This window comes from Pimephales promelas, chromosome 22, assembly GCF_988280905.1.
Source record: "Pimephales promelas chromosome 22, fPimPro1.hap1.1, whole genome shotgun sequence".
In the NCBI taxonomy this organism is placed as follows: Eukaryota; Metazoa; Chordata; class Actinopteri; order Cypriniformes; family Leuciscidae; genus Pimephales; species Pimephales promelas.
Genome location: NC_142790.1, coordinates 11,959,000 through 11,986,170, shown reverse-complemented (window position 1 = coordinate 11,986,170; position 27,171 = coordinate 11,959,000). Strand labels below are relative to the sequence as shown.

The window sequence follows — 27,171 nt, the reverse complement described above, 5'->3', positions numbered from 1 at the left end:
GTCTCATCTGGTCTGCCGCAAAGACCAAAGTCTGTGTGACAAACAAAACAACTGCTTCTGACATTTCTCTCAGATTCTGAATTAGGATGCAATTCTTTATACAATGTGTAACCTTGCCTAATTTTTACTGTCAATAATATGACAAAATATGTTTACGATAGCAAGTTAGATGACATTATCTTTGAGATATCAAATCATAAAAAACGACGTATGGATGTTTCAGTGCCAGTTTTCGAGTACAAATGAACAGGACTCACATACATTAGGCCTATAGTGAGCTCGCATTGCAGGACATTGGAGGGAGATTTACATGTTGAATATTAGATGTAAAATTTAATAAATGTGACGCATGTATAACAGATGTATGCATTTAAAAAAAAAAAAAAGTTTGGATGCTGTTTTGATCATTTATCTCACTGTTCAGTGATTTCGTATACTGATTTCCCTGGGGGAAACTGAGCCTTTTTTTAGTCTCAGAGTCTCATCTGTCATTCCCTTTAAAAGCCAGTCGTGCTTGCGCCATGGCGGACTCACTATTCATCTGGCAGAATTTGCAAGCGGGAAAACTGAACACTTCTCCAGAGAGGAAACGGATCTGCTCGTTCACAAGGTTTAAGTGACCATATACGGGACAAGCCGGATTCCACCATATCTTTATGTAGACAATAATAATCTTTTAAATTGTAGTCCTTTATTTTTAATATTTGGCATGTTAGTGTGCTGCTGTGCGTCCCTGCGTGTGTAATAAGCAGAGTGTATGTGTGTTGTGGACCTGCCTATAGGCACATATTACTAATGTGCCCTTTAAATAACACAAAATAAAAATAAAAATAGTGCGAGATCCATTGTCTTTAGAACAGGTTTTTGTTGGTCAATGGCTCAGTCTATTTCAGTTGCCTCAAAATAGCAACGCACCAACAATGTGCCTGAACACACACCTTCAGACCAGCACACACATGGGTGCACGAATGGGCGCAAATGCATTTGCTATTTTAACAATGTGGCGCAGGATGTGACCATGATAAATGCATCGTGTTAAAACTAGCAAAAAACACTTGTGTCACAACATAATTTCCTCATTATTCTCACTTGGAATGTTACCATGATAATGCAGCATGGCGTCCATGATCAGCCCATTAGCTGTTGTGATTTTTTAGGCTAATTGCTTGCAAACAAATACATATTTTACGTTTTTTTTTTTTTGTACTTTAAAACTTGCCGTCTTTTTTTTAGACCCTGCATGAAGTCACATTTACCTTACGTATCTACTATTAAACCCATTGCAACTTATTTAAACACATTTATAACAAAATACTTGTTGTAAATAACTTGAATGTAAATAACTCGAACTCTCCTGCCATCTAGTTTTAAAATGAATCTCAAGGATTCACCACCCTGGGTATGACCATAAACATACGACTACTTCCTTGATGTGCCGTTGCACGTACCCTTCACTAACCGATTTGTAGAAAGGGCCTTTCCTGAAGGGATCCAAGTGTTCACTGTCATTTGGTCCAGAAGTGCCCAAAGACGCAAAATTGGAATTCGCCCAAATGCTGCTACATTTTTTCTCAGCACTAACGTTACACAGTTCATCACATTAACTATCAACATGATCCACTAACATTGCACAAACACAAAGGGGTTCTATTGTATATACCTACTAATATCCTACTAATTCCTGTAATATCTAATATGAAAGATTTGCTTGTTTCGTCTTTAAAATAAATGCTGTTTGATTTTTTAATGTAATGCAAATACATTCAAATATTTGTAGATGTGATTTCCAACTACTGTCTGCGACCACTGTACAGTAACTTCCAGTCATTGAAGGAAGAGAATGGTAGATTAATTGATGGACAGGTGGATTGCAGCAGGTGTTAAATTTCTGTCTCTTTCTTTTTCAGTTCCATCTAATGTTGGGAGTGTTTCGGTCGTCAATCGGGAAGAGACTTATATAACATTACAATGGGAAAAAGTCAACAACCGCTCCGATTACATTTATGAGCTGAAAAACTGGACTAAACTGGACGAGCTTTTAACACTTATATCACCAAATGATTCTTTAGTGGAACATAATGTCACGTCTCTGTCTCCTGGGACTGAATACTCTTTCACACTCTATACTGTGTTTGAAGGTGTGAAGAGCAGTGGATACAACTTCTCCAATGTAACCGGTGAGTCTCAATACATAATTTCAGTCGACCAATACTGACATGTAGGTTGAAGGTTGAAATTTTTCTTGCCCTGCCAATATTTTTTACTGGCCCCACCACAAACCAATTATCAATTTATACGTTTTAGCAATGCAGTTTGATATTTGCTATAAATATTGGTCACACTTTAGATCAGGGTCAAATTTCGATATTAACTACGACTTTTGCCTCAATAAACTCCTAATAACTTAAATTTAGGTATTGGGTAAGATTAAGGGATGTATGGAAATGCATTATAAGGCATTATTAAAATGTGCTTAATAAGTACTAATAAACAGCCAATATCCTAGCAACTAGTTAAAATAGTGAGAATTGGACCCTACTAAAGTGTTACCGAAATATTTTCTATCACTTGACTTTTCTTAACAAAAAAATATTTTCTTTGAATAAAAAAAAAAACAATTGTTAATTTGAAACAAGATGAAAATGATAAAACTATAATGCAACTATAAATTCATTAAAAATCATAGAAACAATTCTTAATTGGTTTACAGTTTTCCCGATGCTTCCAAGACGAAATACTTTTTGCAATTTCGACTAAACCTTTGTCAGTGTTAACAAGCTAGATTACTTATCTTGGTGACAAATCAGCTTAATTTGCAACACCGTGTGTTTAAGTTTGCAAGACGTAAAAATGTTCTGTCCTCCGTTCATGTCCAAGATCAATGAATGTAAAATGTTCAGTGCATTGTAAGCATGTGTGCCGAAATGGCAACTGGCCTCAATCTGGCCCCAATTGACCTTATGCACAGCTGCACTACTTCCTGAACTTAAGCCAGCTCCTTGTTTCCTGTCTGCCATTATTGGCCGAACTTGATTAATTCAGGTGTGTCTGATTATTGTTGCCGTGTCTACTGAGGTCAGGCACACCTGGAATAATCAATTTGTCAAATAATGACAGACAGGAAACAAGGAGCTGGCTTAAGTTCAGGAAGTAGTGCAGCTGTGCATAAAACCAATTGTCAGCAATAAATAAACAAATATGCTGGTTGTTGTCTTAGAGTTAAGAGTTCATGTGCTTAATCCCACAGATTATTAATTTACTAACTCTGTAAACGATGGGCTTGTTGTATAACATATTGTGTCAGGATTAATCTTTTGTAGTGATGGGATTTATGGCTCTTTGAGGGGATCCGGATCTTGGCGATCCGTTCCTTTCAAAGAGCCGTTCAAAAGAATGGCTCTTTTGGCTCTTTTTAAATATTTAGTATAATCACTGGGAGGAATGATGAGGTGAGATTTGTAGTCAAATAATTCAAACTCAGATATCACGCATCAATATCTGAGTTTGAATTATTCTGAAATATTGATTATTACCTCATTTGTCACGTGTGGGCTATATTTCAAAGGGTTGCACAACATCCCTCTGCTTAGAATGTGACATCACTATTTTGTATTTACCTTTAGTACAAAGTGAGTGTATGTGTAAAGCTGTTGACTTATGTTTTTCATACAATACCACAAGAACATTTTGATAAAAAACATTAACATGAACACAAAATGCAATGTAAATAAATACAAGCAGTTCCTTACTTTATGGCTTTTTTAAAAAAAAAAAAAACTGGAGTAACCATGTGATGGCGGCGTGCACAAGTTTTGGCTCCGCTCCTACCCAATGACATAGGCACGTAGGGTTATAAAAAATAACGTAAAATATGCACGCGCGTGCACAACTATCACCCCTGCGCTGGGCGCCCCTTCCCCTGTAACTGAGGAGGTAATTTATGTGCATCTGTGTAAAACACGCATAGGAAAAAAAGAACGACAGAAAGAACGGCTCCCCTCCTGCCGCGACTCGGCTCCCATCGTTCATGTTTATGAGCCGTTCAAAAGAATCGGTTCGTTCGCGAACGTCACAACTCTAATCTTTTGCCTTTTTAGGTTTTGTTTCCCCCGCTCCTGTTTCATCTGTGTTGGTCATAAGTTTGAGCCCGTTCTCATCCCAAAGCGGCATATAGGACGCTTTTGCAAAAGCGTAAATATCCAACGCACATGGCACCCTTTAAAGTGAAATGAGACGCAGATATATTTGGGCAGAAGGCGCCCCCTAGTGGTCTAACCCTTACCCTACACCATACCTAAACTTAACCATTAACCGAAGCATCTCATTAGACGTTAAAGGGTGCCATGTGCGTTGGATATTTACGCTTTTGCAAAAGCGTCCTATATGGCGCTTTGGGATGAGAACGCGTTGTAAGTTTCTGATTAATCCCGGACCTGTTTCTTTTCTGGTTTATTAACTCTCCTTGTGTCGTTAAACCCGAGTTGTTTGTTCTGCCTGGTTGGTGTTAATGTGGAGTTAAAGGCACACTTCAACCATTTGCATTAAGCTTTGTATCTTTAGAAACCCAGTCATATTTCTGAATGGTCATGGTTTATTCCCTTATTTTGCCCTGAGATCGGAGAAATAAGGATTTAAGTGTTTTACTTCCTGCTTCCTGCTTTTGCGTCATAATAAGCAGGAAGTCACATTTGATTGAAAAATGTAGAGACTACAAACATTAGCTCATTATTATTCAAGGGTGTGGGACCCACTCACCCTACAGGCCTATAACAGATCAGTGGGTGGGACTTCACTTGCAGATACTGAATCAATATCAGCCATCTTGTTTGGAAGCTAAGCTAACAAGCGCTGTGGAGATAGGAAGTAAAGACAATGACAGAAGAAACTAAAATTTTTAAAAATTCTGCTGCTTGAATCCGATGTTCGTGGCTATCTTTACGAGTCGCAGTATAGTGAAGAGCAGCTGAGGCTGATGGAGGAACAGGAGACAGCTACCTGTCGCGGTCGAGGAGCCCAGACTGACTCGAGCTGGGCGGACTGCTGGTGCCTGTGCTTTCGCTGTGCGCTATGGACACAGATAGAGTCTGCCTGGTGCAGAGAATTTCAACGATGAGAATTTCTCCTGGATGAAATCTCTGAATCAGACGAGCACACGGACGTTTGTGTTGTGATGTGAACCATCATAGTTTCGACTGACTGAACATCCAGGTATCATGCAGTAATTCACCATATAGAAAGAAATACAAACGAGGAGTAATTCACTAATGAGTTTGCCAATGTAACGTAAAGTTAACAGGGTTCGTTGTTGCGGGAAGAAGGAGGCGGGAACCGGCGAACATTTAAACATTTTAATAGTAAAATGAACAAATACAAAACAAAAGTATAAGCCAGCAGCCCCTCATTGACAATTGCTGTCCACACACAACAGAAACAAAACACAACATAAAATCAGGCCCGTTTCTCTCTCGATCTGCCATCGTCGCTCCTCATTTAAGCCTCCGTTCCTCCGTGAGAGATGCGGGACCGGTGCGTCTCACAGGTGTCTTTCATTATCACTCACGCCACCGGCCTCGCACCATCCCTTGCCCTTGTCCTGCTCGCCACAGCCAACTAACTAGAAATTTTGTGTGAAATTAATTTTTAAACTCTGGTGACAGCTAACGTTAGCTTGTGGATGGAAGAGTGATTTCTCTGTTTGCGCTGTTCAGGATTAGTGGGTGTGGCTTACGGAGCTGTGCAATGTGGTGCATTGTGGGAGTTATTGTCTTACATACAAATGCGCCCTTCAGTATTTTCTTGGTCAAGAGGGCACCAAATTCTAAAATTCTTTTACATCTCGACTACATATGATCCACTTTAAATAAAGATATATGTTGAAATGGGTGAAGTGCTCCTTTAAACCCGAGTTGTTTGTTCTGCCTGGTTGGTGTTATTGTGTAGTTGCTGTTTTGATTTTCCTGCATATTCTCCCTGTTTATTAAAAGATTCTTAATTTTACTTGAATTGGTGTGTTTTATCTACACCTGACACATCTCACTATGCCTTCTTTTGTTTCAGTGCCATCTAATATCGCAAATCCACCAATAGTGGTCGATTTCAATGACACCGACGTGACCTTTCAATGGATCACAAGCAACATAGCATACAACTATTCTCTTGAAAGAAGCAACACATCACGTGAATACATTTATAACATTGCAGAAGGGATTAAGGTTACACGTCATATAAATGGTTTGAATCCTGCAACAAACTACAACTTCACTCTGTACACAGAGTTTTTTGATGTGAGAAGTACTGGATACAAATTCAGTCACAACACGAGTAAGTCTCCTATTCTTTGCATTATACTAATAATGAACCACATTAGCAGGGTTGGGCAAAAGTCAAAATTAAAGAATCCACTTGCGTTCAATTCATGATTTGGCTTTTGAATTTGCTACAACACACATGATTTCGAATAGAATTAATGCAGTTTAAAGTCATTCAACACAACAGAGGGATTTCATTTGTCCATGACAAAACTTGTAAATAATTACATACATATTGATCTGAAACCAATTTTGTAATTTCTTTCAATTTCATTCTGTTTGAATTATGAAATAAAATTCTGTTTTTTATTGCAATTCTTCATCCGGTTTGCCTCAGTTCAGATTTAGATTCTCAACTCAATACTGAATGGTGCACAACCCTGCCACGTACCAAAATATCAGTGATGAATTTGAGAGGAATGTACCTGATGTTGTATAGTAATTACTATCAACTCTTGTGGAAAATGTATCTCTTCACAGGTCTATCTCGCGTAACAGAAGTCGATTTCACTCGATCAGAGACACAGTTGATTATCACATGGAATAAGTTGAACAAAAACAACATCTACAACTACATCTTGAGTGAAAGTAATGGAAAGGAGGAATCTTTCAGTGGATCTTCTGAGGAAAATGAGTTTAAACATACTTACTCATCCCTCACGCCAGGGACAGTATACAGTTATACTCTCTACACTGAGGTGAATGGTCAAAGAAATGGGTCCACCTTCAGGAGCATCACCAGTAAGTTTTGATAGCATTACTCTGATTCAGCTACTTATTTGAAAAGCAAATAATGAGTTCTAATTGAGCAAAGCTTGCAAGTCATGGAAAGAAATGACTTGTGTGGTTATAAATGCTTGAACTGGATATACAATATTTGGTAACACTTTACTTGAAGGGGTGTGCATAAGACTGACATGACACCTTCATAACCATGACATGACATATGTCTTGAATATGAAGTAGGGTTTATGCATGTTTATGACAACTGTCATTAAGTGTCTTTTGCTCAATAATGACATTTTGAATGCAAATATGACATTAAGATGTCTTGTTATGACATCTTGACATAAACCATAACATCACAATCTGTCAGTGTCTTTGTCATGACAACTTGACATAAAATTTAAGTTAAACTGTCATGTGGTTGGCTTTGACATTGGTTGAGGCCATATAACTGTTTCATGAATATTTTTCGTGACCTCAACTACAGTGGTACACATTGAATTTGTCATTAAAGTTATAATGGCTTCATGACAGCCAATGTCAAAACCAACCACATGACAGTTTAATGTAATGTTAACCAATAAAGCTAGGTGGTTTCTTAAGTTTGATAATTAATCTGCTATGTCATGTTTATGACAGGTTGTGTTGTCTTTGTAATGTCAAGTTGTCATGACAAAGACACTGACAGGTTATGATTTATTGGTTTATGTCAAGATGTCATAACAAAGACATCTCAAACAATGTCATATTTGCATCAAAAATGTCATAACTGAGCGAATGACACTTAAAGCCACAATATGTAATTTTTCTGCATTAAAAATAGCAAAAATAACTGTATCTATGTTATATATTTCTGTTAGATATGTACTGTACTTACATTATCCCGAGAGTTTCCACCAAATTTCAAATACGGAGAAATTTATAGTTTAATTCGAAGACACGGGACGTTTCTTTATTTCCATTTCGTCGCCCGTCTATGGCGTCATATAACCTTTGACTACTCTATTTTCTCTAACTTCCTTGCGGGACTCGGCGAAACCGCCAAACACAAAGAGAAACACTGGACTACCGCCAATAAAGCAAAGAAAATGACGAAATAAAAAAAGTAGTACGTATTTTTATGTGTGTAAATCACGTGCCCGCTCACGAGCGCTCACTCTTAACAGACACACTGTCCCCGGTGCTGCTCGCGCATAAAGCGCTCCCCGTTCACAGTAACCGTGTCGTCTCATTCAAAACAGCCAACTGTTGCTGTTAGCGAGCCGCGCACATTGAATACTCTTATGAGTCAGGCTGCGAATGTACGTGCCCGCTTCAGCTCTCTCATGCTTACTAAATAAACGCCTCACCTCCGGCGCCGCGTACTCACTACATTCCCTTTAGCCTTTAGCACATAGTGGATGTATAACGCAAACCCACCCAGTCAAGTTTGACTGCAGTATCTTATGTGCTTTATAATCCGGTGCGCTCTATATATGAAAAATGTTCTAAAATAGGTCATTCATTGAAGGAGCGTAATATAAATATTTATATTCGTCTGTATAATAGTTATGGACCACGATTACGCTTTGCCTGCATGTTCTGCTGCTACAGCCAGCTCATTAGCTAAAGCTCAAACGTACCTGAAAAATATGACGCGAGAAGGGTTTGGGACAGGAGAAGCATGACACAGGTAAACATTGGTGTTGCATTTAAAGCTTCTTGACAAGCTAAATCTACAGAGAGATGCCGTATAGCCGTATATTTTGTGAAACGATGATGTCATGCCATGAGCTGAGCTGGTTGTCATTGACAGCGACAACAACTCCCGTGAGCCCACGCTCTTTCCCGACGTCATCAAAGTACGTCTTTTGTTATTTTAAACGAGTGACCCCTGGTGGCCAAAAATCGCATACTGTACGTTTAATGACAGTTGTCACAAACATGCATAAACTTCCTTCATATTTATAACATATGTCATGCCATGATTATGAAAGTGTCATGACAGTCATGCACAACCCGTTCAAGTAAAGTGTTACCCAATATTATGTTAACACTTTAATATTTTGGTTTACACTTGTGGTTATACTTATTGGTAACCACAATAAGGTTTAATAAATCATTTATTAATCTTAGTTTGTTAGTTTCAACTACTACAATATTAATATTAATACAACATTAAAATTAAAAGTTATATCTGGTGATATGATTTAATGGCCCTGAGCTCACATGAACTAACAATGAACATTTTTTTTTGACTAATGTTAATAAAGTATAAGACATGTATTGTTTGCATTTTTGTGCATATTCAATTGAATAAAAAAAATAAATAAATAAAAAACCTCTTTTTAAGACCCCAAGGTTAAGACTGCAGCTGAGTTTGAAATATGTTTTTGTGTTTCTGCAGCCATTAACTGTGTGTCCTTTAAGTGGGACATCACAAATTCATCGATAGAAGCTCAAGTGAATGGTAGCACACATGTAAAAGCTGAAAACAGAACCGGCAATGCTATTTCTCTCCCTATAACGGACAACAGGGTGAAACTGCAAGAGCTTTATCCTGGAGAAAACTACAATGTCTCACTGTTGTATCATTTGGACACAGAGGAACTCCTACAGTGCTCACATCTCCTGACGTTAGGTGAGTTTACATGCTCTGTTTTGGACTGTGGCGCTGACCGGCTGAAATTCAGTATAATTTCTTTATTTTACTATCCTTCTGTTTCTCTTTCAAACTAGTTCCAAATAGTGTAGATCGTCTTCGCTGTGAATATTTTTCTGGAGGATATGGTCTGGCTGTAATTTGGGATCCTCCAACTGGAGTTTTTGATGTGGTGCAGGTGGACGTTGGTAAACAAAGTTTCAACAGTAGTTCAAAAGAACAGAGACTGAACGTAAAGAGCCTGCAAGCTGCCCAGTGGTACACAGTGACAGCGACATCATTCTCTGGAGCCATGAAGAGTAAAACAGCATCAAGCAACTGTCAAACTAATCCAGCAGGTAAAATAAGGTCTAAATATGTTTAATATGCTATAAGACAGTAATTAATCTACAGAAATATCTCAGGTTAAATACAACTTATAGGGGTAATATAATGGTACATGCACTTTTACAAGTTGATGTGTTGTCAGTGCCTGTACACAACCATCATTTAATGATAAATCCATCCAGTGGTTTTGTTTTGATCTCCTTATATGTTTTCCCCTGCCTCAAATCGAGCCGTTCGTCCGTGTGACGTCACACGGTCGCACGTCCCTCCCTCGGTTGTTGATTGACAGCAGTGTTTCAACACAGACCCGCCCTGAGTGAGCTGTCATCATAGACTATAGTCCGTCATTGTTGATACACTGGAGCAGAATGGTGTCTAAGCGAATGTGTTGTTCTGTTCTTGGGTGCAATAATAAACACAGAAATCATTCTGATATTCCTAAATTTGAACCGCTGAAGACACAGTGGCTGAGTTTTGTTTACGAAGGGAATATTCCCCACGATCAACGTCAATACTTTCTTGTTTGCACGAATAATTTCAAATTCTTACCAGACTGCTTTATAAACAAGGATCAGTATAAAGCTGGTTTTGCTAAGAAGCTGCTGCTGAAAAAAATAATCGGTACCAACTATTAATGTTCCCTCTGCACCTAAAGTTTTATTAATCTATATTAATCTTTGCAAATCACAGGAAAAAAGTTTTTCATGACAATTAGTTGTAACGTCAATCTGTCAATGAACTTACGTATACATCAGTAAACACACAGCGTTCGCATCTCACTACTCTACTCCGCCAGTGCATACAAAGATAGATCAAAGTAACATTACGTTAACCAACCATTCAGAAACGTCCTCAAGCCTTAACTGTCGAACTTCTTTGCAACCGTCATCTTGTTCCGGTAAACAGTTACTCCAGTTCAAACTGATACGGTTGCACAGATGTGTCCTCAGAGACTCCCACTGCCATTCTCTCTCCAAAACCTTCAACTGTTGTCAAGGCAACACTCCACGTGCGTTCAGGCCTGCAGAACAGAGGGGCGGGGCTTATTATTTAAAGGCATATGCACTGAAATGAAGTGCTGAAAACAAGAGCTGATTTTGAACAGGTAAAAATGTGTTTTCTTAAAATACCAATGAGAATTTTTAATAAAAGTATATTACAAAGTTTTCATTTAGGCCCTAAACGTTCATATTAACTTGTACAAAAATGCCATTATATGACCCCTTTAAAGGAATAGTTCATCTAAAATGATTGTTCTGTCATTATTACTCACCTCATGTTCCAATCCTGTACAATATCATTCTGACTGTCATGAGCTTTCATGGAATTTTCACTGAATAATGACTTGCATTTTGGCATATTTTTCACACAGTTGCTATCATGTGACTTCAGAAGACTTAGAGGTCCCACTTTCTAGGTGTCTTAAATTACTATGTATAACATTTAAATGAATCTTTTGATATAATGCTCTTATTGTGTACATACTGTACACGTGTTTACACAGTACTTATATTTTTAACCTAGCCATACCCTACACTACCCATAGTAATATACTGTAGCGCAGAATTTTAAACTGTGAATACTAATTAATGCATTAAGTATCATTAACAGTATACAACTTTTGAATGTACAATGTCAGTCTTTTGACAGCTGAAGAGTTTGGGTTAAGTAACAACAACAACAGCATCAAAATATCAATCAGAGCTTATGATATATGGATATCAGCAGCATTGGGATCAGTTGAACAGGTGTATCTTCTCAGGGAATCAGCCAAAACTAAAAGAGGAATAGGAAGTAGCCCAATATTGAAATTCAGCTAGATTAAATGAGTCATACAATAAAAATTTTAAACAAGTTAATATGAATCTCTTGGGTCTAAATGAAAAGTTTGTAATATACTTTAATTAAAGATTAATTGTAAAGTATTGTAAGAAAACACTTACCCTAAAATAATAGCCGAGTCCCAAATAGATCACTCTCTTTTACACGCCTGGTGTGGCTGCAGGTTTGGATAAATAGAAAAGCCGGTCTCAAAAAGAGGCCGGGTCTGTTTTTTAGTTTCGGGATGTTAATCTTCTAAAACCGTCAGATCGTCCGGTTTTTGGGGGCTGTCGAAGAAAATTTTTGTCCCGCCAAAGCCTATTTTGATCGGTGAGTGATGTAAAATAGAGACTGCTGCGCTTGACAGGGCGCATAACGAACAGAAAGAGAGAGAGAGAGAGCCCAGACCGCATGTGCGCACTCTCCCGTCTTCAAACAACATGAGCGCTGTCTTGCTCTCTCTCCATTGCGCATATTAATCAAATCAATTGACACGATAGTAAAAGGTTGGAAGACTGAAATTTCATGTGGATAGGGTTGCCAACTTTCTGATGTCGAAATAAGGAACGGGGGGGGGGGGGGGGTCATTTTGTTTTTCACAGTTTTTCCTGTGAGTGAGACTGGAAAACCCGTAATGGACGAAATCGGAGTGATAACAGAACGTTAGAGTGCAGAGAGGAATGTGCTCTGACTCCAGTCCTGGTTTTGCGTCCGAGCCGTTAGAAGCTCAAGCTTGCAGGCAAGATCGCTCCAGATTAGAGGATATTTTAACTAATTTGCGGTAAAACTAGTCGATCACGAGTGGAGTGGCTCAACTGGTGAGGTCTTCATTCATAGTCTGTCTGAGATATATTAGAAGATGTGTCTGTCATGGATTTGCACTGAACTGATTCTCAAAAATACGGAACAAAGTGCGTTCCGTATCAGTTCAATACGGAACAAGACTTTTATGTGACAAATACGGAACGATTCCGTATTATACGGAACGGTTGGCAACCCAACATGTGGAGCATTTGGAGATTTTTAGAGATTAGAGACTCTAGGCCTAGACTCAATGAACAACATATCAACACTAAATTATAAAGGCCGGTCACATATAGATGCCTGTCTCAAAAACAAGCCGGTGCAGTTCGACAATTTGGGAAAATAAAAGCCTGGGCTGTTATTTGAAGTTTTACGGTATTTTACCTGGTCAAAACCAGCTCTGTTTTCAACACGCCACATAAGTGCATGTGTCTTTAAATGATAATGACTCCGCCCCTCTGCACTGTGTTGAAAGGCTGCTGTCAATCAGCAATCGTGGGAGGGGAATCCTGGCTCCATCTGAGACAGGGTGAAAAAATGAGGAGATTTAAAAAAAAAAAAAAAAAAAAAAAAAACCCTGGATGGATTTTTATCATTAAATGATGGTTGTGTACAGGCACTGCCAACACAGATTTCAGTACAATCAACTTGTAAAAGTGCTTGAACCATTATATGACCCCTTTAATAAATGCTACAGTATTTCATGATACCAAGAAGTCAAACCACTTCTTGACATTTGTGATGGCAGTGCTGAGGAGACTTAGAGCTTTTCTTTGACAGTATATTTGTATCAAAAAGAGAAATATATAAAACGTTTCATAAAACTCTCTTCTGACTGAACTTGACCATAAAAACTTTATGATGGCATATAAATCAGTAGAGGTCTAGGTTCTTCATTCTTTATTGAGGAGACAAGTTTGCACACGTGGACAAATTATCAATCATTCTTTTCCTTATTGTTTTTCAATATGCCAGAATGACTATCTAATCGATAGTTTCCATGACAAAATATTTAACAGTGACTCAAAAAAATGCATTGAGACTTGTGATAAGCTACCATGTGTAAAAGCCCATTTTCAACACATAAGAAAACAAAAATCATGAAAGTCATAATTGTGACAAAAAGTAATAATTATGACATACTAAATTTAAAAGACTTAAACGTAAAAAATAAGAGATTGTTTTTTTAAATTATGAGACAAAAAAGATTAAATTATTTTTTAATGTCAAAATGATGGCAAGTCGAAATTGACATACTAAATCCAAAGCTATGACATTCTGAATCAAAATTATGACACAATGTGGAAAAGTAGGGGTTTAAAAGCTGAAATTGTGACTTAAATGCCTTATTATGACATAAAATGTTGAGATTGACACAGAAGTCAGAGTTATGAGATAAAAGTGAAAATTATTATTTAAAAAGAAAAAAATATGATTTAAGTCAAAATTGACATATCAAAATAAAATAATGAGATAAAAAATCAATTATGATGACTTAAAATTGTAATTATTTTTAAAAAAAATGTAAACTGACAATTAAAATTATTCTAAAGCAAGATTAAAGTCAATTATGATTTAAAATGTCAACATTATGACATAAAATGTCAAGATTATGAGATAAAAACGAAATGACGTAAACAATAATAATTATGAGATGTGTTCGGAAACTTTTCCTTCGACGAAGCAGAGACCAGGAGACGTTGTTGGGATATCTTATTTAAGTTATTCTTCATTGAGGACTTCGCTGTGCGTCGCTGTAGTCTTCAATATCTAACTAAGGGAACTTTATTGTAGTTTATATACGTTTCAAGGGGGCTCAACATTGTATGTCATATTTTGACTTGCAATTTTTAATCTTATAATTATGATTTACCAGAGCATGATTTTTTTTTTCTTGTGGTGGAAATTGGCTTCCATAATCATGAGTCAAACAGCCTTAAAATTGTATATTTGGGTTAGAAGCAAGATCAAACTTTCCTACAAGTACTGACAGTAAAGTATGTCCAATATAGAATCAGATTAGAGGGCTGAAGGTAATATACTGCAAATTGTTCCTTGACCCTCTGCATTTGGTCATTCCAATGATGGATTTCCATATTAACATATCAATCGTTTCTGCCTTTAAACCAGTCAGGCTTCAGTTGAATAGAGCTTCACCTTGTTTTTAACCTGCAATATTCCTTTAAATCTTTGAGATATTAAGCTGTCACATAGTTGACCAATGCATTGACATGTATACACTGTTTGTTTCTGTCCGTGTTCTGCAGGAGTTATAGCAGGTGTCCTTGTGTTTTTCCTGTTGGTCATCATTATTTGTGCTGCAGTCTTTGTATGGCGCCGCTATCATTCTGGAAAGCGTAATAAGTATGATTTTGATTTATAGTTGTCAAGGATTATGGATTTATTTTATATTAAAATGCAACAGAACCTGTATTAGTTGTATCTCTAATGTATTTTCTCATCATAGTAGTCCCAAACCACTAGTGGAGTCAAAAGGGACTAAAAAAAACTACTACAAGTATGTGTTCAATCAGACTTTTTTTGTTGATGTTTTAAGTGTGCATTAAGTGTCCAAATGCTTTTGGGACCACTGTAAATTATGTTATTGTAGTATGAAAACAAACATTTGTTTTTCAGACCGATCCCCGTGGATGCATTTTCTGAACATTTTCGAAACATGAGTTGTGATGAGAACAGAGGTTTCAGTGAGGAATATGAGGTAGGGTTTGCAAATTTGAAATTTAAGAGTAAAATGTTTTGTAATTGCCTGTTGTGAAGTATTCAAACACTTATAATGTCTTTCTGCTTTCATGTAAGAATCATCAAGGTAAATTTGAAAATTGACAGTGTTTGTTGCGAATATTTTTATTGGATGTGTTTTTTAACAGGACTTGAGTTCAGTGGGTATAGAACAGTCAAGTGCTGCGGCAACTGTGCTTGAAAACAAGGAGAAAAACCGATTTTCAAATGTTTTACCTTGTGAGTGTTTTACACACACACACACACACACACACTGGTGAACCTATCATTATGAGGATCGTAATGGTTTTTATACTATACAAACTGTATATTTTATCCCCTATACTAACTCAACCCCTAAACCTACCCATCACAGAAAACCATTGTATTTTTACATAATTCAATAAATAAAATATTGTTCAGTATGTTTTTTTTAAACCTTATGTATTATGATGTCCTTATAAACCACATTTACATTGTAATAACAGTGTAATACCCATGTCATACAACATATGTGTCCTCATAAATCATCTAAACAAGCACAGACACACATTTTATGGGGACTTTCCATAGACATAATGAATTTTATAATGAACAGTATATAGATAACACTTTAGAATACTGTTCCGTCATTAATGAATAGCCACAGGAACAAATGAGTAACGTTCTATCAGTGACTATTCTATCCCTTAACCCTCCATAAACATAACACAGAAAACATTTGCATTTTTGTATGATTTATATGTTTTCCAAAAAAAAAAATCCCACAAGTTAAAAAATGATTGGTATGGTATTACTATCTTTACTATCTCTACTACCCCCCCCCCCCCCCACACACACACACACACAATTTATCACATCAATTTTCAAGTAATTGTATCCTTCTCTCTCTCTTTAGATGACTCCTCCAGAGTGCATCTCACTGTAAATGATGAAGAGGATTCTGATTATATTAATGCTAGCTACATCCCTGTAAGTTGTACCGTATATACAGTATAAAGGATTATTAGGAACACCTGTTCAATTTCTCATTAATGCAATTATCTAATCAACCAATCACATGGCAGTTGCTTCAATGCATTTAGGGGCGTGGTCCTGGTCAAGACACTCTCCTGAACTCCAAACTGAATGTCAGAATGGGAAAGAAAGGTGATTTTAGCAATTTTGAGCGTGGCATGGTTGTTGGTGCCAGACGGGCCGGTCTGACTATTTCACAATCGGCTCAGTTACTGGGATTTTCACACACAACCATTTCTAGGGTGTACAAAGAATGGTGTGAAAAGGGAAAAACATCCAGTATACGCAGCAGTCCTGTGGGAGAAAATACCTTGTTGATGCTAGAGGTCAGAGGAGAATGGGCCGACTGATTCAAGCTGATAGAAGAGCAATTTTGACTGAAATAACCACTCGTTACAACCGAGATATGCAGCAAAGCATTTGTGAAGCCACAACACGCACAACCTTGAGGCAGATGGGCTACAACAGCAGAAGACCCACTGGGTATCACTCATCTCCTCTACAAATAGGAAAAAGAGGCTACAATTTGCAAGAGCTCACTATTATTGGACAGTTGAAGACTGGAAAAATGTTGCCTGTTCTGATGAGTCTCCATTTCTGTTGAGACATTCAGATGGTAGAGTCAGAATTTGGCGTGAACAGAATGAGAACATGGATCGATCATGTCTTGTTACCACTGTGCAGGCTGGTGGTGGTGGTGTAATGGTGTGGGGGATGTTTTCTTGGCACACATTAGGCCCCTGAGTGCAGGGGCGTCGCAACCGTGGGGGATGTGGGTGTTTTAACACCCACACTTTTCTCGGTGAGTGTTAAACACCCGCACTTTTTCTGCCGTTTTTCACAAACGCCTTCCTACAGTCGCTCCTCCGTTTCTCTGGCGCTCAGTGTGTGTGTGCGCGCTCGCTGCGGCTGTCTCCTCTCAAACATGACACCGGCTTTGAGTGTGTCCGGCTGATGATTAGCTGTTCTGCCTTAAGTCCCGCCTCTCTTGATGTGTTAGATGTATCGGTCAGCTCGTGCTGAGGAGGCGGGAACTTATGGTTGTTTACATCTCCCTTTTCCAGGTACTTTGAATGAGTGTTTATGCTTTCGAGGTTTTTAAATAAGCTTGATATGTGTTTGGGAAGATGTTATGTTTATGTTTTATTGACATGTCCAGTGTTTTCATTATTATATTTCGTATTTTTAGATAAACAGTACAAGACTTGCGTTATGCTACGTTCACACCGGACGCGAATAGGGCGTCAGGCGCGAATGATTTCAATGTTAAGTCAATGCAAAGACGCTTTACACGCGTGAAAAATTCCTGCGGCGCGAATGAGGCGTGGAGCGCGGCGCGGAAGACGCGAATACGCCTCATTCGTGCGTCAAGTTGGCGCGAATGGCGCGAATTGAGCGTTGTGCATTCACGCGTTTGACGCGAATTCGCGTCTGCCGCCTGAGTTGAAAAATCTGAACTTTGGCGTGAATTCGCGCCGCGTTAACCAATCAGGAGCCTAGCTGCTTGCTCACGTGGTGAAGTGTCTGGATGCTTCAATAAATTATTTTGTTAATATGACTAAATGCATGGTGGGATTATGCACAACAAAGCAAATGTTTCATCACTTAAAACATTATTTCTTTATACGAGACATGTTCATTTTGTATTGAATGTTATTTATTCCATATCTAGAAATAGTATTATGTTGTAAAGAAAATCAACATATGTGCATAAATTTGTGTCTGGACTTGAGAGAGAGAAAAAAATCACAGGACAGGTTAATAACTTTTGAAGGCTGGCTCTATTTATCATCAAAACAAAAATAAATGACAGCTAGATTAGATGGATGAGGGCGAGGGTGATCCTCGCTCAGATGCGGGACAAGGTCATCAAACTGGGCGCGTGACAGGCGGAAGTACCTCTGACAGCGGCCGTCATCCAGCGCAGCTCCTGGAGCGAGCAAATGGTGAAACTCGCCAAACGGTTCGGCTCCGAAGGGTCCGGTGGACACAAATATACGGCGACGATGATCCCCACGCCGCTGTTCTGCTCACCAGAGTAAATACAGAGCGGTAACTCTCTTGATGAATGCTCGGTCGACATAAAAACAATGGCCGCCAACGGATTTTGATTCTGACGCGCGTAAATTTCGCTTCAAACTTTTTTACGCGCGCCAGTTTCACTCTTGACACGAGAATTAACACTAGTGGTCAAGCGTCAAACTAGACGCGTCAGGCGCGAATTTGACGCGCGATTCGCGTCCGGTGTGAACGTAGCATTAGGCATTCTGTTTGTAACGCTGCGTGATTTGAAAACAAAAAACAAAAAAAAAACGCGCTCTTTGCTCACACGATCAGCATGGTGTTCTGTGTTTTCTCCTAAATAAAAGCTCAAGGGTTTATTTCTTACAAGTGAAGAAATTAGGACAAAAGTATTGTAATTTTTATAGCGTAATATATAATATAATGACAGACTCTATATCATAACTATAAAGATGTTTGAGCCCTCTTTAGGTAAGCAACAAGTCAATGCTTTTTCGTTGTTCAATGTGCACAGGCCTGGGTCGAATCCAGTTTAAGCTCTTAATTTTGAGCTCTCAATGTGCTCCAAATTGATGCATTTAACCTTAAAATGTACCAAATTTTCTTGCGGGGGAGCATGCCCCCGAACCCCCCTAGAGGGACAGGGGTCTACGTAACATGCCTAAATTTAAATGACACATCCATCCCCCACACTTTTCATAAGCTTGCTACGCCTCTGACTGAGTGCCAATTGGGCATTGTTTAAATGCCACGGCCTACCTGAGCATTGTTTCTGACCTTGTCCACCCCTTTATGGCCACTATGTACCCATCCTCTGATGGCTACTTCCAGTGTTGTGCAAGTTACTTCCAAACTGTAATACATTAGGTATTACTTGTTACTGTTATTTAAAAGTAATTCATTACCTTACAAAATTACTGTCCCAGAATTGTAATGCGTTACATTACTCATGTATTACTTTTGAGTTACTTTCACCAAAATAACTAAGTAGAACTTAACTTTTGGGCTGTAACGATATGCAATATGAAACCGAAATCGCGATTCGCCACACGACTCAGATCAACGAACCTACAGAATCGCGACACACCTCTTCCAACTCCCAGCGTTATTCTCCTTACCGTCCAGATCCAATGCTGCCTTATCTTTAAATTAGGCTATTAGTATTATTTGAAGTTAACATTATAAAATACGTAGACCTACACCACAAAACTAGTTGAGGATAAATCATTTAAAATTGGGGAAGTCCAGCATTATGGACATGACATTTGAAGTCAAAACTTGAAATAAAAATTCTCAGAAAATACATGTATTGAAACGTATAAAGGACTCCAGACATTAGACAAATATCAGTCTATGTTTTATTTTTAATATTAGGGAAAAGACAGACATTCATGCGTGACAAAAAAATAGGAGGCAAAATATATTTTTTGTAATTCTGTTAATTACACTGCGCAGATCGGATGAGGAAGGGTTGGCTCTCCAGTCTCCATAGAACTTAAAATATTCATTTTATTTTAGTTTTCGTGTTCGCATTTATGAGGAAAAAACAATGTTACAGACGCGACCGCTCAGAACTGGCACCAAAAGACTACTTTAAAACTTTCACATAGTCTGTTGCCTTTAAGAAGTAAAAGCAGACAATACACTGTAATACAACTGTAATACAAGCCTCACTGAACATGTAACGAGTAAAATATTACTGAAAATTGATTAGTAATGCCTTACACTACTGCGTTACAGCAAAAAGTAATATGTTACTGTAATGTATTACTTTTGTAATGCGTTACTCCCAACACTGGCTACTTCTAGCAGGACAATGCACCATGTCACAAAGCTCAAGGTCAAGGTCAAGGTTACTTTATTGTCCCCGGAGGGCAATTATTTGTACAGCCAGCAGAAAAAACACAAGGCACAACATACAACATTACCACAAGGTATAAAACACACATAGTCCCTAAAAATACATAGAAAAATAAATAAATTAAATAGAAGTACATTAAAACAGTTCAGGTAATTTATTTAATATTGAGATCGAAGTCGGGATAAAAGAGTTTCTATATCTATTTGACCTGCATTTGGGCATGGAGTACCTACGACCTGAGGGGAGTAGCTTAAACTGGCAGGACAAAGGATGGCTGTGGTCAGCTGCAATAGCTACTGTAGCCTTCTTGGCTACTCTGTTGGAGTAGATGTGGGAGAGGGGAGGAAAGTTAATACCTGCAATCTTGCTACATGTTCTAACAATGCTCTCTAGTCGGTTTTTGTTCTTTGCAGACAAGGAACCAAACCAACAGATAAAACAAAAGGTTAAAACAGACTCAAGAAAACAAGAATAAAACATTTTCATCAAAGTGGGGTCAATGTTAAAATTCCTCAATCTACGAAGAAAATACATTCGCTGCTGGGCTTTAGCACAAACAGCACCAATTTGAAAAATCATTTCAAATTGGTTTCTTCAACATGACAATGAGTTCACTGTACTAAAATGGCCCCCACAGCCACCAGATCTCAACCCACTAGAGCATCTTTGGGATGTGCTGGAACGGGAGCTTTGTGCCCTGGATGTGCATCCCACAAATCTCCATCAACTGCAAGATGCTATCCTATCAATATGGGCCAACATTTCTAAAGAATGCTTTCAAGCACCTTGTTGAATCAGTGCCACGCAGAATTAAGGCAGGTCTGAAGACGAAAGGGGTTCAAACACAGTATTAGTATGGTGTTCCTAATAATCCTTTAGGTGAGTGTATATAATAGTTAACATCAGCTGTAAAATGCCCCTGGTGGACTGAGTTTTCTTTATGATTTGTATGTGTATATCAGGGATACGGTAATGCAAGCAAACAGTACATCGCTGCTCAAGGTCCTCTGCCATCCACCGTCAATGACTTCTGGAGAATGGTGTGGGAGAATAGGTCACAGGCCATTGTCATGGTAACCAACTGCACTGAGAGTGGAAGGGTAAGGTTCTGTTCAGAATACTGCTTACTGTATAACATTTTTAAACAGTATATGAAACTGTACATCATATAGTGAACAGTATTATGCTACATTCTTGTTGGCTCATGTTTAATGCAATGTTTGTTTAGCATTTTACCCAATTCTGTGTAACAATACAGTGTTTCACACAAGGGTCTGGATCAAAACTTTCTATAGTTTTCAACACAGCAGATTTGGCATCTGCACTTGGTGCAGTTATTTTTTAAATATTTTTTTTTTGTCTGATTGAACTCCTCTAGGTCAAGTGTGAGCAGTACTGGCCACTGGACTACTCGCCTTGTCTCTATGGAAACCTGGTTGTGACTGTGAAATCAGAGGATAAAGCTCAAAGTTGGACTCTGCGAGAACTTAATATAAAAAATGTGAGATATTTCTATCGCTCTTTTTTTGTGACAATAAATAATAATAATTTGTTACATTTAGCGCTTTTCTGGCTCCTCAAAGCGCTGTACATATGTAAGGAATAATTGATGACAGGCCGTTGAATTATTAGAAAAATAATGCACACCCGAGGTGGTAATGCGGTCACGACGCGAAGCAGAGTAGAGAGAGGAAGAGAGAGAGAGAGAGAGAGAGAGAGAGATGTTGAAATAATGAGACAGAAAAGCATGTGAGTCAATATGTTATTTATTTATTAATTAAATTTGTTTTAATTCATTCGTTCATTCTTGTTTTCTATAATTGACTGTAGATAACCCAATACATTTAAACACACAAAGCCCTTTTAAACACACAAAGCCCACACAAAACGAGTAGGCCTATCAATAATTATTTATTTGTTATATTATCTGGAATAATTTAGAAAATCCTCACTATTAGTAGTAGTTCACTATTAACTTATAATAGTGTATATGAGTTATATAACTGTATACATATATACTTATATAACTGTATATGAGCTAGGAGACATACATAAAAGCATATTTTTGAGAGGTAGGTTAATTAATACAATAACTGTATATGTTATCGCTGATGACTCAATATGTCCCAGTAGTCGCCATGACTCTAGTCTAGCGATTCAATGCCAAAGGAATGCCGGAAAATTCGCCACAGGACAAGTAAGATCCGGACAAATTTAAAAATCCATTTCTTTAAAATTATTCAGTTGGTAAATAATATAATTCTCTAGGAGACGGTAGGCTAATTATTGACAGCTTTCCCAAATCATAAGTCTGCTAAGCTATTACATATTGATAATGTAAGCAAGCTTGTTTATTTGTTTACAGTGGCAGTTCAAATATTAATGTAGTGCTATTCATTTGTCCTGCATTAGTTATTGATTTGTTCTTCTGTCGTTATTCATTAACAAAGGAACCTTATTCTAAAGTGTTACCAAGTCTTATTGTTATTTCATCTGGTGTTTAGGAATGATAATAATATTAAAAGCAGTATTCTGCTTTCTCATGTTTACTCAATGTGACGGGGTAAGACAAGTTTCTGTTTACAAAATATGCATAATTGATGTGTAAATGTGGATTTATGCGATTTCACAAACTTGTCAAGGTTTCACAAGCTCTTTTGCAGCTTACTTTAAAATTGTGATTTGTGAGGAAAGGTTATTATTTAAATTATTTTTTAAAAATACTTAACTATTTTATTTCAAAAGATAAAGAAAAAAACAGATTCCTCGCGATGGTTTACTGGACACGCATGTTCCTGGATCATTTTTTGAGTTTGTTGTTGATCCTAGAACAACATTCCTGTCCGAACACTTAGTCCTAACCCTATCCTTAACTATAACTTATCCCTAAAATCAGAGGTAAATGATGGATGAAAGCACCTAACCCTGGTTGTAAGCCTAAACTTGACATCTGATTGGCTGATTGAAATGTTGTTCCAGGATCAGCAAAGATGTTGATCAAGGAACACGTTGTACACGTTGTAAAATCACATTCACCTCGTGACTTTAACTTATAAAACATCCATGGTCAGGTTACCTTAAGACAATCTATTTCTGTCCATTTATTTTTTTTCTTTTGTTGGTACATAATAGAAAAGCACCTCTGAGACACGAACAGTGAAGCATTTCCACTTCACAGCGTGGCCAGATCATGGCGTTCCCTATGGCACAGAGGAGCTGATCAAGTTCAGAGGACTTGTCCGTCAGCACATAGAGAATTCCTATTCTGCAGGGCCAACAGTCGTACACTGCAGGTGACCACTACTTACTTTAAACCCCATCTCCAACATTAAAGGGTTAGTTCACCCAAAAATTGAAAATTCTGTCAGTAATTTCTCAACCCCGTAAGACTTTCATTTAACTTCTGAACACAAATTAAGATATTGTAATGAAATTTGAGAGCTGGCTCACCCATTCGAAGGTTGCTACAGTAGGTAATTGCATTTTTTGGGTGAATTAACCCTTTAACGTGACACCAATAATGAGTCACATTGATTCATAGAGCTGACAGCATTATTAAACAAACCGCTTAATTAAAGCAAAGGTTTAATGTCCACGTCTCCCTCTAGTGCTGGAGTGGGCCGGACAGGTACGCTGATTGCCCTGGACGTTCTTCTGCAGCAGCTGCACAGAGAAAAGGCAGTGGGCATTGCAGCTTTCGTCCAGGAAATGAGACTCTGCCGGCCACTTATGGTGCAAACTGAGGTAACACTGTTTCAATCCATGATGGTTAAATGTATTGCGCTAGGAGGGGTTTATTGGCAATCTGGCATTGAATTGGGTCTGGATGTTATTTTTATTATTGTTGTGGTGATTATTATGAGGAATTTATTCGAGTCATGGCTTACTTTTTTTCCTGGGGGATTCAAAGACCTGTAAAGCAAATCTTTAGAAAAGGCAATTTATAGAGACTTAACAATTGTCAATAAATGGCAGCTGTGGACACCAGAATTTTACCTTAAAGAATAAATTCAAATTTGGGTGATTGTAGCTGATTTTTTTAACTGTATACCATGAAATAATGCTACAATTATTTAAACAACTTAACTAGCTACTTAAACCTTTTAAAAGGTTAATATACTAATATTTAGTGTGCTTTGGGATATAACATTTTGGCTTTTTGTTTTTTAATTAATCAAAAGTGGCATTTCCAGCACTCATGCCAATGAGTAAAGTTCAGCAGCTGTATAACACAATATTCAATAACTAAGCATTAAGCAACATGAAATGAAAACACAGTTGCTATTTAAATAGCAATAAAAGAAATATATATATGCTTATATGAAAAATAAAGACAAAAAATAGGTCAAGACAGCAGGTAAAACGCTAAAATCAAAGTGTAACTTTGTGAATTTACAACTCGCTTTGTATATGGTCACAATGTTGGTGTGTAAATGCACAATGCTTACTCGTTCTCTGTGTTACCTGGACTGAGAAATTCACATATATTTGTCAGCTAAAGTCCGTCAGGGCTTTGTTAAAACTAGATTCAACTACATTTTCATATCCCTGCCCACGGCTAGACGGGTATTAATCAACCCGATCTCACGAGAATTCGTACGAATTTTACAAGGTGGCTAATTCATAACAATTCGTACGACCTCACTTGTACGAATTAGTACGTTTTTGTTAAATCGTACATGTTTTACGAATTGGCCAATTCGTATGAATTCGTACGAATGACCTACCCCTGACCCCGCCCCTAAACCTACCCATCACGTAGGTTTGGACAAATCGTACGAATTTCTACGAGTGAGGTCGTCTGAATTAGTACGAATTAGCCACTTTTTAATCACTCGTACGAATTGGTTGTGAGATAGTGTAGGATTAATTTAGGGTTTTAACACATAAGAGTTAAAAATTGAAACATTGCGGAAACTGCTTTCTTACCTGTAAGCGTAATTCGGCATACAAATGTTGTGTTCGTAGTCATCCAAAATGTTACGTACAAATACAGAGGTCTTTCTGATTTTCTGTCACTGCATTCTCTCCATGTTTCCTGCTGGATCCGAAAATAACTCCCTCCGAGTCTTGCTAAACGTCTTTAAATTCCTTCACCCGGGAACGATACAAGTCGACACCATTATGATTAAAAGTTTGCATTTGCTAAGAAGTATTTCCTTCTAAAGCAAGGGGGTATTTGACACTATAAGTATGCTAAGCATAAAACAGACTGGTAGGTGGGAGCGGCCTTGGATGACAACAAATGCATTATGGGTGTTGAAGTTGTCCTACCTATTTGGCAAAACGAAGGTAGCATTACTAATCAGCAGTGTTGGGAGTAACGCATTACAAAAGTAATACATTACAGTAACATATTACTTTTTGCTGTAACGCAGTAGTGTAAGGCATTACTAATCAATTTTCAGTAATATTTTACTCTTTACATGTTTAGTGAGGCTTGTATTACAGTTGTATTACAGTGTATTGTCTGCTTTTACTTCTAAAAGGCAACAGACTATGTGAAAGTTTTAAAGCAGTCTTTTAGTGCCAGTTCAGAGCGGTCGCGTCTGTAACATTGTTTTTTCCTCATAAATGCGAACACGAAAACTAAAATAAAATGAATATTTTAAGTTCTATGGAGACTGGAGAGCCAACCCTTCCTCATCCGATTTGCGCAGTGTAATTAACAGAATTACAAAAAATATATTTTGCCTCCTATTTTTTTGTCACGCATGAATGTGTGTCTTTTCCCCAACACTAAAAATAAAACATACACTGATATTTGTCTAATCTCTGGGGTCCTTTAAGGAAGTAGCCTATATACGTTTCAATACATGTATTTTCTGATAATTTTTATTTCAAGTTTTGACTGCAAATGTCATGTCCATAATGCTGGACTTCCCCAATTTTAAATAATTTATCCTCAACTAGTTTTGTGGTGTAGGTCTACGTATTTTATAATGTTAACTTCAAATAATACTAATAGCCTAATTTAAAGATAAGGCAGCATTGGATCTGGACGGTAAGGAGAATAACGCTGGAGTTGGAAGAGGTGTGTCGCGATTCTGTAGGTTCGTGGATCTGAGTCGTGTGGCGAATCGCGATTTCGGTTTCATATTCGCATATTGTTACAGCCCAAAAGTTAAGTTCTACTTAGTTATTTTGGTGAAAGTAACTCAAAAGTAATACATGAGTAATGTAACGCATTACAATTCTGGGACAGTAATATTGTAAGGTAATGAATTACTTTTAAATAACAGTAACAAGTAATACCTAATGTATTACAGTTTGGAAGTAACTTGCACAACACTGCTAATCAGATAGCAATGGTTTCCTGAAAAAGACTACAAAGGCAGACACGATTTATTGAAAGCCCATTTTGCCAGTGTTGAAGTACCTCTTAAGTTTACAACTTTACAGAAGCTCCTAGAATTCATAGCAAAATATAATAATATGGTAAATTGCCCAGTTTCACAGACAAGGCTTAAGCCTATAGTCCCAGACTAAAATGCTTGTTTGGGCTGTTGGGCTGAAAGTAATATTGTATGTTAAAATATATAATTGCCATTGTTTTGTCTCAAGAATCACACCAGAAATGTAAATTTTTTTCCTACAGCCCTAATTGAATTGTCCTAATTACACTCTAAAAATGCTGGGTTGTTTTAACCCAACTTTGGGTAAAATATTGACAAACCCAGCCATAGGGTTGCATTTTTTTTTTTTAATTACATTTTTAACCCAACGTTTGGGTTTGTCCATATTTGACCCAAAGTTGGGTTAAAACAACCCAGCATTTTTAGAGTGAACTAATACTTGCTTAATCTAAGCATTGTCTGTGAAACCAGGCATTTATTTACAAATGGCGTGCTTCTTTTTATTGAGATTTGAAGGCCATTTAAAAATTTTGGTATAAGGACAATACT

General features: G+C 37.6%; 1 protein-coding gene across 2 annotated transcripts in view; it reads left to right on the top strand.

Annotated features, from left to right (window-relative positions):
• LOC120475838 (receptor-type tyrosine-protein phosphatase H) overlaps nucleotides 1-27,171 on the top strand; it is a 40,732-nt gene that overhangs the window by 12,771 nt on the left and 790 nt on the right. Inside the window, exons 4-17 of one of the 2 annotated variants that reach the window (XM_039666600.2) lie at nucleotides 1,908-2,177; nucleotides 6,058-6,321; nucleotides 6,789-7,049; nucleotides 9,421-9,654; nucleotides 9,753-10,013; nucleotides 14,895-14,991; nucleotides 15,098-15,145; nucleotides 15,265-15,346; nucleotides 15,516-15,606; nucleotides 16,265-16,338; nucleotides 21,229-21,366; nucleotides 21,645-21,767; nucleotides 23,399-23,559; nucleotides 23,875-24,010. In XM_039666600.2, the coding sequence (XP_039522534.2) occupies nucleotides 1,908-2,177; nucleotides 6,058-6,321; nucleotides 6,789-7,049; nucleotides 9,421-9,654; nucleotides 9,753-10,013; nucleotides 14,895-14,991; nucleotides 15,098-15,145; nucleotides 15,265-15,346; nucleotides 15,516-15,606; nucleotides 16,265-16,338; nucleotides 21,229-21,366; nucleotides 21,645-21,767; nucleotides 23,399-23,559; nucleotides 23,875-24,010 (2,240 nt within the window). Of the gene's footprint in view, nucleotides 1-1,907; nucleotides 2,178-6,057; nucleotides 6,322-6,788; nucleotides 7,050-9,420; nucleotides 9,655-9,752; nucleotides 10,014-14,894; nucleotides 14,992-15,094; nucleotides 15,146-15,264; nucleotides 15,347-15,515; nucleotides 15,607-16,264; nucleotides 16,339-21,228; nucleotides 21,367-21,644; nucleotides 21,768-23,398; nucleotides 23,560-23,874; nucleotides 24,011-27,171 lie in introns of both variants that reach the window. The other variant, XM_039666599.2, reaches the window with a different exon arrangement.